At 39.3% G+C, this 15,808-nt stretch overlaps 1 protein-coding gene across 2 annotated transcripts in view; it reads right to left on the bottom strand.

The window, feature by feature from the left end:
* SLC6A5 (solute carrier family 6 member 5) overlaps positions 1-15,808 on the bottom strand; it is a 1,534,607-nt gene that overhangs the window by 507,479 nt on the left and 1,011,320 nt on the right. For both annotated transcript variants that reach the window (XM_044082549.1, XM_044082548.1), the window contains exon 11: positions 13,333-13,445. In XM_044082549.1, the coding sequence (XP_043938484.1) occupies positions 13,333-13,445 (113 nt within the window). The remainder of the gene's footprint in view (positions 1-13,332; positions 13,446-15,808) is intronic.

A 15,808-nucleotide genomic window follows, 5' to 3' on the forward strand; every position in this document is an offset into this window, starting at 1 on the left:
GAGAGATATATACAGCAACATTATTACCTGAGGGAATTAAGGCAGTGAGGGATATATACAACACCATTATTAAGTGAAGGAGGTAAGGCATTGAGAGATATATACAGCACCATTACTGCCTGAGGGAAGTAAGGCAGTGAGGGATATATATACAGCACCATTATTACCTGAGGGAAATAAGGCAGTGAGGGATATATACAGCACCATTATTACCTGAGAGAAGTAATGCAGTGAGAGATACAGCACCATTATTACCTGAGGGAAGTAAGGAGGTGAGAGATATATACAGCACCATTATCACCTGATCGAAGTAAGGCAGTGAGGGATATATACAGAACCATTATTACATGAGGGAAGTAATGCAGTGAGGAATATATATATAGCACCATTATTACATGAGGGAAGTAAGGAGGTGAGAGATATATACAGCACCATTATCACCTGATGGAAGTAAGGCAGTGAGAGATATATACAGCACCATTATTACCTGAGGGAAGTAAGGCAGTGAGAGATATATACAGCACCATTATAACCTGAGGGAATTAAGGCAGTGAGGGATATATACAGCACCATTATTACATGAGGGAAGTAAGGTAGTGAGGGAAATATGCAGCACCATTATTACCTGAGAGAAGTAAGGCAGTGAGAGATATATACAGCACCATTATTACCTGAGGGAATTAAGGCAGTGAGAGATATATATAGCACCATTATTACCTGAGGTAAGTAAGGCAGTGAGAGATATATACAGCACCATTATTACCTGAGGGAAGTAAGGTAGTGAGGGATATATACAGCACCATTATTACATGAGGAAGTAAGGCAGTGAGAGATATATACAGCACCATTATTACCTGAGGGAAGTAAGGCACTGAGATATATACAGCACCATTATTACCTGAGGGAAGTAAGGCAGTAAGAGATATATACAGCACCATTATTACCTGAGGGAAGTAAGGCAGTGAGATATATACAGCACCATTATCACCTGAGGGAAGTAAGGCAGTGAGAGATATATACAGCACCATTATAACCTGAGGGAAGTAAGGCAGTGAGGGATATATACAGCACCATTATTACCTGAGGGAAGTAAGGCAGTGAGGATATATACAGCACCATTATTACCTGAGGTAAGTAAGGCAGTGAGAGATATATACAGCACCATTATTACCTGAGGGAAGTAAGGCAGTGAGGATATATACAGCACCATTATTACCTGAGGGAAGTAAGGCAGTGAGGAATATATACAGCACCATTATTACCTGAGTGAAGTAAGGAGGTGAGAGATATATACAGCACCATTATCACCTGATGGAAGTAAGGCAGTGAGAGATATATACAGCATCATTATTAGCTGAGGGAAGTAAGACAGAGAGTGACATATACAGCAGTATTATTACCTGAGGGAAGTAAGGCAGTGAGAGATATATACAGCACCATTATTACCTGAGGGAAGTAAGGCAGTGAGAGATATATACAGCACCATTATAACCTGAGGGAATTAAGGCAGTGAGGGATATATACAGCACCATTATTACCTGAGGTAAGTAAGGCAGTGAGAGATATATACAGCACCATTATTACCTGAGGGAAGTAAGGTAGTGAGGGATATATACAGCACCATTATCACCTGAGGGAAGTAAGGCAGTGAGAGACGTATACAGCACCATTATCACCTGACGGAAGTAAGGCAGTGGGAAATATATACAGCACCATTATTACCTGAGGGAAGTAAGGCAGTGAGAGATATATACAGCACCATTATCACCTGATGGAAGTAAGGAGGTGAGAGATATATACAGCACCATTATCACCTGATGGAAGTAAGGCAGTGAGAGATATATACAGCACCATTATTAGCTGAGGGAAGTAAGGCAGTGAGAGATATATACAGCACCATTATTACCTGAGGGAAGTAAGGCAGTGAGAGATATATACAGCAGTATTATTACCTGAGGGAAGTAAGGCAGTGAGAGATATATACAGCACCATTATTACCTGAGGGAAGTAAGGCAGTGAGAGATATATACAGCACCATTATTACCTGAGGGAAGTAAGGCAGTGAGATATATACAGCACCATTATCACCTGATGGAAGTAAGGCAGTGAGAGATATATACAGCACCATTATTACCTGAGGGAAGTAAGGCAGTAAGAGATATATACAGCACCATTATTACCTGAGGGAAGTAAGGCAGTGAGAGATATACAGCAGTATTATTACCTGAGGGAAGTAAGGCAGTGAGAGATATATACAGCACCATTATTACCTGAGGGAAGTAAGGCAGTGAGAGATATATACAGCACCATTATTACCTGAGGAAGTAAGGCAGTGAGAGATATATACAGCACCATTATTACCTGAGGGAAGTAAGGCAGTGAGAGATATATACAGCACCATTATAACCCGAGGGAATTAAGGCAGTGAGGGATATATACAGCACCATTATTACATGAGGGAAGTAAGGTAGTGAGGGAAATATGCAGCACCATTATTACATGAGGGAAGTAAGGTAGTGAGGGATATATACAGCACCATTATTACCTGAGGGAAGTAAGGCAGTGAGAGATATATACAGCATCATTATTAGCTGAGGGAAGTAAGGAGGTGAGGGATATATACAGCACCATTATTACCTGAGGGAAGTAAGGCAGTGAGATATACAACACCATTATTACCTGAGGAAGTAAGGCAGTGAGAGATATATACAACACCATTATTACCTGAGGGAAGTAAGGCAGTGAGAGATATATACAGCACCATTATTACCTGAGGGAATTAAGGCAGTGAGGGATATATACAGCACCATTATTAAGTGAAGGAAGTAAGGCAGTGAGAGATATATACAGCACCATTATAACCTGAAGAAAGTAAGGCAGTGTGAGACATATACAGCACCATTATTACCTGAGGGAATTAAGGCACTGAGAGATATATACAGCACCATTACTACCGGAGGGAAGTAAGGCAGTGAGAGATATATCCAGCATCATTATTACCTGAGGGAAGTAAGATAGTAAGAGATATATACAGCACCATTATCACCTGAGGGAAGTAAGGCAGTGAGAGATATAGACAGCACCATTATTACCTGAGGGACGTAAGGCAGTAAGGGATATATACAGCACCCATTATTACCTGAGGGAAGTAAGGCAGTGTGAGACGTATACAGCACCATTATTACCTGAGGGAAGTAAGGCAGTAAGAGATATATACAGCACCATTATTACCTGAGGGAAGTAAGGCAGTGAGAGACTTATAAGGCACAATTATTACCTGAGGGAAGTAAGGCAGTGAGAGATATATACAGCACCAATATTACCTGAGGGAAGTAAGGCAGTGAGGGATATATACAGCAGCATTATTACCTGAAGGAAGTAAGGCAGTGAGGGATATATACAGCACCATTATTACCTGAGGGAAGTAAGGCAGTGAGAGATATTATACAGCACCATTATTACCTGAGGGAATTACGGAGGTGAGAGAGATATACAGCACCATTATTACCTGAGGGAATTAAGGCAGTGAGGGATATATACAGCACCATTATTAAGTGAAGGAAGTAAGGCAGTGAGAGATATATACAGCACCATTATAACCTGAGGAAAGTAAGGCAGTGTGAGACATATACAGCACCATTATTAGCTGAGGGAATTAAGGCACTGAGATATATATACAGCACCATTACTACCGGAGGGAAGTAAGGCAGTTAGAGATATATACAGCATCATTATTACCTGAGGGAAGTAAGATAGTAAGAGATATATACAGCACCATTATCACCTGAGGGAAGTAAGGCAGTGAGAGATATAGACAGCACCATTATTACCTGAGGGGCGTAAGGCAGTAAGGGATATATACAGCACCCATTATTACCTGAGGGAAGTAAGGCAGTGTGAGACGTATACAGCACCATTATTACCTGAGGGAAGTAAGGCAGTAAGAGATATATACAGCACCATTATTACCTGAGGGAAGTAAGGCAGTGAGAGACTTATAAGTCACAATTATTACCTGAGGGAAGTAAGGCAGTGAGAGATATATACAGCACCAATATTACCTGAGGGAAGTAAGGCATTGAGATATACACAGTGCCATTATTACCTGAGGGATGTAAGGCTGTGAGGGATATATACAGCACCATTATCACCTGAGGGAAGAAAGGCAGTGAGAGAGGTATACAGCACCTTTATTACCCGAGGAAGTAAGGCAGTGACTGATATATACAGCACTATTATTGCCTGAGAGAAGTAAAGCAGTGAGAGATATGTACAGCACCATTATCACCTGAGGAAAGTAAGGCAGTGAGGGATATACACAGCACCATTATCACCTGAAGGAAGTAAGGCAGTGAGAGATATATACAGCACCATTATTACCTGAGGGAAGTAAGGCAGTGAGGGATATACACAGCACCATTATTACCTGAGGGAAGTAAGGCAGTGAGGGATATATACAGCAGCATTATTACCTGAAGGAAGTAAGGCAGTAAGAGATATATACAGCTCCATTATTACCCGAGGGAAGTAAGGCAGTGAGAGATACATACAGCTCCATTATCACCTGAAGGAAGTAAGGCAGTGAGAGATATCTACAGCACCATTATTACCTGAAGGAAGTAAGGCAGTGAGAGATATATATAGCACCATTATTACCTGAGGGAAGTATGGCAGTGAGGGATATATACAGCACCATTATTACCTGAGGGAAGTAAGGAGGTGAGGGATATGTACAGCACCATTATTTCCGGAGGGAAGTAAGACAGTTAAAGATATATACAGCACCATTATCACCTGAGGGAAGTACGGCAGTGAGGGATATATATACTGCACCATTATTACCTGAGGGAAGTAAGACAGTGAGATATATATACAGCAGCATTATTACCTCTGGGAAGAAAGGCAGTGAGTGATATATACAGCACCATTATTACCTGAGGGAAGTAAGAGAGTGAGAGATATATACAGCACCATTATTACCTGAGGGAAGTAAGGCAGTGAGGGATATATACAGCTCCATTATCACCTGAGGGAAGAAAGGCAGTGAGAGAGATATACAGCACCTTTTTTACACTGATGCTAATATATACAGCACCATTATTACCTGAGAAAAGTAAGGCAGTGAGAGATATATACAGCACCATTATTACCTGAGGGAAGTAAGGCAGTGACTGATATATACAGCACCATTATTACCTGAGAGAAGTAAGGCAGTGAGAGATATATACAGCACCATTATTACCTGAGGGAAGTAAGGCAGTGACTGATATATACAGCACCATTATCAACTGAGGGAAGTACGGCAGTGAGGGATATATATACTGCACCATTATTACCTGAAGGAAGTAAGGCAGTGAGATATATATATATAGCACCATTATTACCCGAGGGAAGTATGGCAGTGAGGGATATATACAGCACCATTATTACCTAAGGGAAGTAAGGAGGTGAGGGATATATACAGCACCATTATTTCCGGAGGGAAGTAAGACAGTTAAAGATATATACAGCACCATTATCACCTGAGGGAAGTACGGCAGTGAGGGATATATATACTGCACCATTATTACCTGAGGGAAGTAAGACAGTGAGATATATATACAGCACCATTGTTACCTCTGGGAAGAAAGGCAGTGAGTGATATATACAGCACCATTATTACCTGAGGGAAGTAAGACAGTGAGAGATATATACAGCACGATTATTACCTGAGGGAAGTAAGGCAGTGAGGGATATATACAGCTCCATTATCACCTGAGGGAAGTAAGGCAGTGAGGGATATATACAGCAGCATTATTACCTGAAGGAAGTAAGGCAGTAAGAGATATATACAGCTCCATTATTACCCGAGGGAAGTAAGGCAGTGAGAGATACATACAGCTCCATTATCACCTGAAGGAAGTAAGGCAGTGAGAGATATCTACAGCACCATTATTACCTGAAGGAAGTAAGGCAGTGAGAGATATATATAGCACCATTATTACCTGAGGGAAGTATGGCAGTGAGGGATATATACAGCACCATTATTATCTGAGGGAAGTAAGGAGGTGAGGGATATGTACAGCACCATTATTTCCGGAGGGAAGTAAGACAGTTAAAGATATATACAGCACCATTATCACCTGAGGGAAGTACGGCAGTGAGGGATATATATACTGCACCATTATTACCTGAGGGAAGTAAGACAGTGAGATATATATACAGCAGCATTATTACCTCTGGGAAGAAAGGCAGTGAGTGATATATACAGCACCATTATTACCTGAGGGAAGTAAGAGAGTGAGAGATATATACAGCACCATTATTACCTGAGGGAAGTAAGGCAGTGAGGGATATATACAGCTCCATTATCACCTGAGGGAAGAAAGGCAGTGAGAGAGATATACAGCACCTTTTTTACCCTGATGCTAATATATACAGCACCATTATTACCTGAGAGAAGTAAGGCAGTGAGAGATATATACAGCACCATTATTACCTGAGGGAAGTAAGGCAGTGACTGATATATACAGCACCATTATTACCTGAGAGAAGTAAGGCAGTGAGAGATATATACAGCACCATTATTACCTGAGGGAAGTAAGGCAGTGACTGATATATACAGCACCATTATCAACTGAGGGAAGTACGGCAGTGAGGGATATATATACTGCACCATTATTACCTGAAGGAAGTAAGGCAGTGAGATATATATATATAGCACCATTATTACCCGAGGGAAGTATGGCAGTGAGGGATATATACAGCACCATTATTACCTAAGGGAAGTAAGGAGGTGAGGGATATATACAGCACCATTATTTCCGGAGGGAAGTAAGACAGTTAAAGATATATACAGCACCATTATCACCTGAGGGAAGTACGGCAGTGAGGGATATATATACTGCACCATTATTACCTGAGGGAAGTAAGACAGTGAGATATATATACAGCACCATTGTTACCTCTGGGAAGAAAGGCAGTGAGTGATATATACAGCACCATTATTACCTGAGGGAAGTAAGACAGTGAGAGATATATACAGCACGATTATTACCTGAGGGAAGTAAGGCAGTGAGGGATATATACAGCTCCATTATCACCTGAGGGAAGAAAGGCAGTGAGAGATATACAGCACCTTTTTTACCCTGATGCTAATATATACAGCACCATTATTATCTGAGAGAAGTAAGGCAGTTAGAGATATATACAGCACCATTATTACCTGAGGGAAGTAAGGCAGTGACTGATATATACAGCACCATTATTACCTGAGAGAAGTAAGGCAGTGAGAGATATATACAGCACCATTATTATCTGAGAGAAGTAAGACAGTGAGATATATATACAGCACCATTATTACCTGAGGGAAGTAAGGCAGTGACTGATATATACAGCACCATTATTACCTGAGAGAAGTAAGGCAGTGAGAGATATATACAGCACCATTATTACCTGAGAGAAGTAAGGCAGTGAGAGATATATACAGCACCATTATCACCTGAGGGAAGTAAGGCAGTGAGAGATATAGACAGCACCATTATTACCTGAGGGAAGTAAGGCAGTAAGGGATATATACAGCACCATTATTACCTGAGGGAAGCAAGGCAATATGAGATGTATACAGCACCATTATTACCTGAGGGAAGTAGGAAGGTGAGAGAGATATAGAGCACCATTATTACCTGAGGGAAGTAAGGCAGTGAGAGAGATATACAACACTATTATTACCTGACAGAAGTAAGGCAGTGAGAGATATATACAGCACCAATATTACCTGAGGGAAGTAAGGCATTGAGATATATATAGTGCCATTATTACCTGAGGGATGTAAGGCTGTGAGGGATATATACAGCACCATTATCACCTGAGGGAAGTAAGGCAGTGAGGGATATATACAGCTCAATTATCACCTGAGGAAGAAAGGCAGTGAGAGAGGTATACAGCACCTTTATTACCCGAGGAAAGTAAGGCAGTGACTGATATATACAGCACCATTATTACCTGAGAGAAGTAAGGCAGTGAGAGATATATACAGCACCATTATTACCTGAGGGAAGTAAGGCAGTGAGGGATATACACAGCACCATTATTACCTGAGGGAAGTAAGGCAGTGAGGGATATATACAGCAGCATTATTACCTGAAGGAAGTAAGGCAGTGAGAGATATATACAGCACCATTACCACCTGAGGGAAGTAAGGCAGTGAGAGATATATACAGCTCCATTATCACCTGAAGGAAGTAAGGCAGTGAGAGATATCTACAGCACCATTATTACCTGAAGGAAGTAAGGCAGTGAGAGATATATATAGCACCATTATTACCTGAGGGAAGTATGGCAGTGAGGGATATATACAGCACCATTATTACCTGAGGGAAGTAAGGAGGTGAGGGATATATACAGCACCATTATCACCTGAGGGAAGTACGGCAGTGAGGGATATATACTGCACCATTATTACCTGAGGGAAGTAAGACAGTGAGATATATATACAGCACCATTATTACCTCTGGGAAGAAAGGCAGTGAGCGATATATACAGCACCATTATTACCTGAGGGAAGTAAGGCAGTGAGAGATATATACAGCACCATTATTACATGAGTGATGTAAGGCAGTGAGGGATATATACAGAACCATTATTACATGAGGGAAGTAAGGCAGTGAGAGATATATACAGCACCATTATTACCTGAGAGAAGTAAGGCAGTGAGAGAGATATATACAGCACCATTATTACCTGAGGGAAGTAAGGCAGTGAGAGATATATACAGCTCCATTATTACCTGAAGGAAATAAGGCAGTGAGAGATATCTACAGCACCATTATTACCTGAAGGAAGCATGGCAGTGAGAGATATATACAGCACCATTAATGCCTGTGGGGAAGTATGGCAGTGAGGGATATATATACAGCACCATTATTACCTGAAGGAAGTAAGGAGGTGAGAGAGATATACAGCACCATTATTACCTGAGGGAAGTAAGGCAGTGAGAGATATATACAGCACCATTATTCCCTGAGAGAAGTAAGGCAGTGAGAGATATATGCAGCACCACTATTACCTGAGGGAAGTAAGGCATTGAGGGATATATACAGCACTATTATTACCTGAGAGAAGTAAGGCAGTAAGAGATATATACAGCACCATTACTACCTGAGGGAATTAAGGCAGTGAAAGCTATATACAGCACCATTATCACCTGATGGAAGTAAGGCCATGAGGGATTTATACATTAGCATTATCACCTGAGGGAAGTAAGGCAGTGAGTGATATATACAGCACCATTATCACCTGAAGGAAGTAAGGCAGTGAGAGATATATACAGCACCATTATTACCTGAGGGAAGTAAGGCAGTGAGAGATATATACAGCACCACATCACCTGAGGGAAGTAAGCCAGTGAGTGATATATACAGCACCATTATTACCTGAGGGAAGTAAGGCAGTCCTGGCTAGTCTCAATAACAGCATCATTACAGACAATTTTTAAGGTAAGACTATGGTCCCACTGTGTGTACAATGTATTAATAAATAAGGACACATTTACAAAGAACCTACTGATATAGTCACATCTAACAACCAGTCATCAGTGTGGTCATGTGCCACTAGGCCGTGTGTCACCAGTGCACATGGTACTCTTTGACTATGAGAAAGCATCCTATTCTATATGACATCAATAAATAAAACTAATTAGATTTATGGAAGTAAAATACAGTCACGATAAGTAATATCTTACTGAGTAAAAGATTAAGTTAATCATAATGATTTACTGAACTTTCATCTACACAGATTAAATGTCTCTTAACTGTCTGCTGTGTTTTTTTTATTTCTTCCCTACATATATCCTTTCTGAAGGAGGTAAACAGATGACTAACTATATGCTGATAATCTGAACAAAGAGAAATTAATGCTTAATATATACGAGAGAAAGATGTTTCAGTTCTGTATAAATAGGATAAATGTTGGAATGTATATGTTGTGAAAAGAACTGGAAAGTGATTAAGTACAATAACAGAATACTGGCTGTAGTTATGGTTTGAAGAGATGCAAACAACGGGTAGAGGGACAAGAGAATGATCTAGAAATAAGCAATGCGTGATCATTTGAAATTCCGCCGTACTGTTATGTGAGATAGAAGAAGATTAGCAGACTGATCCGCAGAATCATTCTTTTAAAAAGAACATAAAACAAAATGAAACACATGCCCAAAACATTTATAGAAATGTTCTGTGGTATATAAAGAAAGGACTTCTGAAAGAGAGGTAGATGAAAATCTAAATACGCTAAAATAAATACATGGGTATTGCTTAGGTGATTGAAGTTTGTGATCATCACATAGAAAACAGCTGACTCATTTGGTCAAAAATCAGTTGATTGAACATTGCCGACCTTGTTTTTGGCCAAAAGTGTAAACAGTAAGGATCAGGGACTTTGTCCTTTCCCCTATGAGCAACCTCATTTGGTATATATAATTAACAGGGACTATGAGGGTGCAGCACCTCACGCAGGAGTGCAGGGGGGGTGATCTCATATTTGCAATATATGTATATAAAATTAATATGGAGTAGGACAGTGTAGCACCCCACATGGGGGTACAGCGGGGCTGATTTCATATTTCGTATATAATTAATATACACAATAAGGGCATAGCACCCCACATGAGGGTGTAGGGGGACTAAACTCATATTCAGTATATAAAAGTAATAGGGAGTATAATGGCACAGCACCCCACATGGGGGTGCAGGGGGGCTGATCTCATAATTGGGATATATAATTAATAGGGATTATGAGGCTACAGCAGCCCACATGGGGGTGCAGGGGCCTGATCTCATATTTGGTGTATATAGTAGGGAGTATAAGGGCACAGCACCCCATATCGTGGTGCAGGGGGGCTGATCTCATATTTGGGATATATAATTAATAGGGAGTATGAGGCTACAGCAGCCCACATGGGGCTGCAGGGGCCTGATCTCATGAGGGTGCAGGGGCCTGATCTCATATTTGGTATATATATATATATATATATATATATATATATATATATATATAATTAGTAGAGAGTATAAGGGCACAGCACCACATATCATGGTGCAGGGAGGCTGATCTCCTATTTAGTATATATAATTAATCAGGAGCATGATGGCAGAGCACACTACATAGGGATGCAGGAGGGGTTGACCTCATATTTGATATATATAATTAATATGGAGTATAAGGGTGCAGCACTCCTCATGGGAGTGCAAGTGGGCTGGCCACATATTTGGTATATATAATTAATAGGGAGAATGAGGGTGCAGCACTCCACATGGGGGTGCAGGGGGGCTGATCTCACATTTGTTCTATATAATTAACAGGGGTATGAGGGTGTAGCACCCGACATGGGGGTGCAGTGGGCTGATCTCATATTTGTTATCTATAATTAACAGGGAGTATGAGTGCACAACACCCCATAAATGGGTGCAGGGGAGCTGATCTAATATTTGGCATATTTAATTAATAGGGAGTATGAGGGTGCAGCAAACAACATGGGGCTGTAGCGGGCTGATCTCATATTTGGTATATATAATTGTTAGGAAGTATAAGGGTACAGCACCCCAAATAGAGGTGCAGAGGGGAAGATCTCATATTTGTTATGTAAAATTAACACCCCCCAACTATATATACTAACACCAGGATCGCACTACAGTGGGGAAAAGGACATATACCTTTCACTTACCTTAGAGTACTACTTGTCAGTGAAATGAGTTTTAGGTGAAATGAACTTTAGGTGATTTGGTCTCAGTGAAATGGGTGTCAGTGAAATGGTCTTTCAGTGAAGTTGTTGTTTCACAGCAATGGGTTCTCTGGTTTGATTCTTGGCAGAAGTGCCTTCTGTGCAGAGTCTGCATGTCCTCCCTGCATTCATGTGGGTTTCCTCCAGGGGGTCTGGTTTCCTCCCGTGTTTTCAAAGATATGCGTCTGGACCATTTCTCCCTGGGCCTCCACTGAAAATTGGCTTCATTGCAAGTCGGACTTTCCTGGTAAACAAATGTTAATTAAAATAAAATATATTCAGAAAAGATGTAATAGGCTTTTGGTAAACTCAGTGAAATAAATTGCTACAAGAAGATTTAGGAGTATCATTGTGTCATTGTGTGACTACAAACATTACACCAGAAGAATAAATGTCAATTTAGTTAGAAAAACATTGAAAAATAATATGTCATATTTGATATAAAAAATATGCATGAACTGGGACAGATTAATGCATGAACTGGGGCAGATTAAAGAAGGAACTGCACAGTGTAATGAACAAAGATATGTAAAACTATGGATGTGAGATATATTAAAGATGAAAAGAAATTGTATTTTAATCTAATAAGGCAGACAGAGACGGACAGCAAGATGAGGCTGGGAGGTTGCGGACAGACAAAGAAAAGTAATGCAGAGGGAAATCTATGCAGCTAGATAAAAATAATAAAAATATTAGCAAAGAAGAAATGGTTGTAGGGACAAGACATGCATACAGTTCTGTCTTTATAACCAGACAACCATAAGAGTGAGAATTTCCTGTACTAACAATAGAGAACTTAAGAGCTCTTTTATAGTGGAGAACTCAAAATCCAGTATCTCCCTTGTCTATGTGCTTGTTTTATTCATTCGTTAAAAATACAAACACAAACAAAAGGTGCCTTTCTTCTTGTTTACTTTAGTGTTCACTCTTTATCTGTAGCCATCAGTGATGGTGCTATATACTCAATATGCTTCAGCACTAAATGAACAAACCCCACTGTGGTGACACTAAAGGCAAATAATGTTGGAGATCGCTTTCTTCTCCTTCTTTCTTTCCTCTATTACAGACTTTACACTGACATGTTACTACACGGATGTAATGACAGGCAGCTGCAGGAACTGAGCATTACGTTTTTCATAGTAATATTTTGATTTGCAAAGTACATGCAGAAATCAACTATACAGGGTTATAAAGGGATTATATGGTGTTGCAATCAACTGATGATACAGAAAACAGAGTTCAGAGTCAGTTAATCAATATTCCATGCTATGTATGCATTCTACAATCAGAAAACAGGTGAAGCATATGAAATTAGATCTGGCATGCTAAACACTTTCTTTACTGAAAGAAATGTATGCACACAAAGTACCATGTTTCTAGAAAATAAAGATGTTTTACTCCAGGTAAATGAAAATAATTTTCATCAAATGTAAATACACACTGTGAGTGTGTTAACTGCCTAAAAGGCACGTTAAGCCGCTGTCTTTACATGATGTCTGTTGTCTTAATTCTCATTGTATAATGCCCACATACGCTTATTTAACATTACATAATATTGTCATGCATTCAATTACCATGGTGTCCAGTCCGAGGGTCAGAAGCATCAGGAAGAATAATATGGCCCACAGAGGAGAGAGGGGAAGCCTAGTCAAAGCTTCAGGGTAAACAACAAATGCAATTCCTGGACCTAAAACAGATAAGATATGAGAATGAATACAAAAACAAACATGTACATTCATTTCTTGTACATACAAATTTTAGCTATGACTCCAGTAGATAAATACATGTATACACACACATATATTTATACAAGTGAATGAAAAACATATATACATGTGTGTATATATATATATATATATGTGTGTGTGTGTGTGTGTGTGTGTGTGTTCGCGAGCACGTGCGTGCATAGGGGTATGTGTGTATATGTATATATGATTTGAAAAAAGTATAATAGACCTACTCAAAGAGGAACACTAGATTCAAGCACAAGGTTATAGAACGACACTGATGACTATTTACTTCCTATTCTTTGCACTGCCAGCTGATTGAGATGGTGTTTTTATTGTTTTATTGTTGTTTTCCAGTCTTGTACTTCAATCATATTTAGGGAAAACAGTTGCATTCAGAAAACAATAAGGAGATAGTAATTATGAGGACACAATTTGTGGGAAAAGGAAGTAAACACACAGCATACCCTATGAAAACCCACATCTCTTTAAAGTAGACTATTTCTGGAAAGCAAGCATGTCATTTTACACTGCTAATTTGTTTTATTGTATCATGCAATCACTTAATTTATACTATTAAATTCAAGAACTCCAAAAAACACCCACATGGAAGGCACAGTCACCCACAGAATGAAAAATTAAAGCAAAGTATAAATTAGAGCTGCATGAAACAGCTGGAACACTGCAACTATTTTGTAAGCCTCATAAAACCTTTGTTAAAATGAACTTTAACTCAAACAAACTGCTAGCACTTACTTTTTGACAGAATATTGGTCCTTGTTCATGCAACAAAAATCATATGTAGTAACATTCAATTTAAAAAAAAAAACAATCAAAGCTATAGCCAACATGTTGATAGGTATTGTTTGCAAACCACTTTTATATAAAAATCATACATAAATAAACATTTGACACTGTGCATAACAAGGCTTTAGCATTTGGGTTTGAACATAATACAAATATTTCTTAGTTCTCATTTTTATTCCTTTCTCCCCACTCTTAATACACTTTGTCTTGCTCTATCCTACTTCCCTTCCTGCATTACCTACTTTCTAGCCTAACTTTTCTATAATAACTTAACCTATGTTCCTTTTCTCTATTTTTATACTAACCTTTGTTTATCCTAGCAATTATGACTGATATTTGCTACCTAAGTCTCTTGCCAAAAGTGTATATAGTTTTTACATCTTATTACTTATTCTGTAATATATCTTTCATTCATTATTATGTAACATAAATATTAGGAACTCTCTTCTATCTTCTATAGTGGCCATTTTGGGCTAATTTCTATCCCTTTCTCTTCCCTGCTATAAAAACCTCATTTGCACAGTTTTTACACTTGTATTCCACTCAGCAAGTGCCTTCCAGGTGTTCTGCAGAGTCTACAGCAGCAGTGAGACAAAAGAGTGACTTTGGAGTGATCAAGTAGCACTTTTCTGCTTTTCTTGCTGTCTTAACTAATTCCACCTAAAACGCCATTTTTTTAGCGAATCTGTTATTTAAAAAGTTTGTTATTGTATACAACTCCGCACAACTCCTCATGGTGTCCTGCAGAGTGATACAGGCAACAGAGAGACCCAAGAGAGACTTTTCCAGATTTAAGCATTTTTTTCTCTGTGTTATTGCTTCAACTGCCTTTTCCCACCTAAAAAGCAAATTTCTAACTGATCTGTGCTTTAAAAAGTTTAAATTGCATTTGCCTTCTCCTTTTTACAGTTTTTACACTTGTTTTATGTCAATTTAAGTTGTTTTTGTATTGTATAACTGTTGTAGGCTACACACTAAAGTGCGCTAGCCTGGTTATAACATTTACAGTGTGTTCTGCATGTTTTTCTGCTGTTTCCTGAAAAAAACAAAACAAAAAACAAAAAAAATTATCTTTTCCCACCTCTGCTGAACTAGATTAGTGCAGATTTCAGGTTTTGCTGAATTCCGAACTGTGGTATAGTTTCCTGTGTTGCCCATATCCTTACTTGGATAGGATGAAGCTTCTCTGTTCACCAGTGAGAGTGGGGAGGTTTGAGCAGCTTATCTGTCCCTGGAGGAGTGGTCTCAGCCCTGAAACTAGTAGTTTTTTGGCCGTTTTGGGTCAATTCCTATTTCTTTCAGTTTCTGTGCTTTGAAACCCGCATTTGCGTGGTTTTGCACCAGTATACAACTCCGTGCAGCTCCTCGTGGTGTCCTGCAGAGTGATACAGGCAACAGAGAGACCCAACAGAGATTTTTCCAGATTTAAGTATTTTTTCTCTGTTTTTTGCTCCGACTGCCTTTTCCTGCCTAAAAAGAGAATTTCTAACTGATCTGTGCTTTAAAAAGTTTAAAT

The sequence above is a fragment of the Protopterus annectens genome, chromosome 9.part0 (assembly GCF_019279795.1).
Source record: "Protopterus annectens isolate FY-2018-M chromosome 9.part0, PAN1.0, whole genome shotgun sequence".
In the NCBI taxonomy this organism is placed as follows: Eukaryota; Metazoa; Chordata; order Ceratodontiformes; family Protopteridae; genus Protopterus; species Protopterus annectens.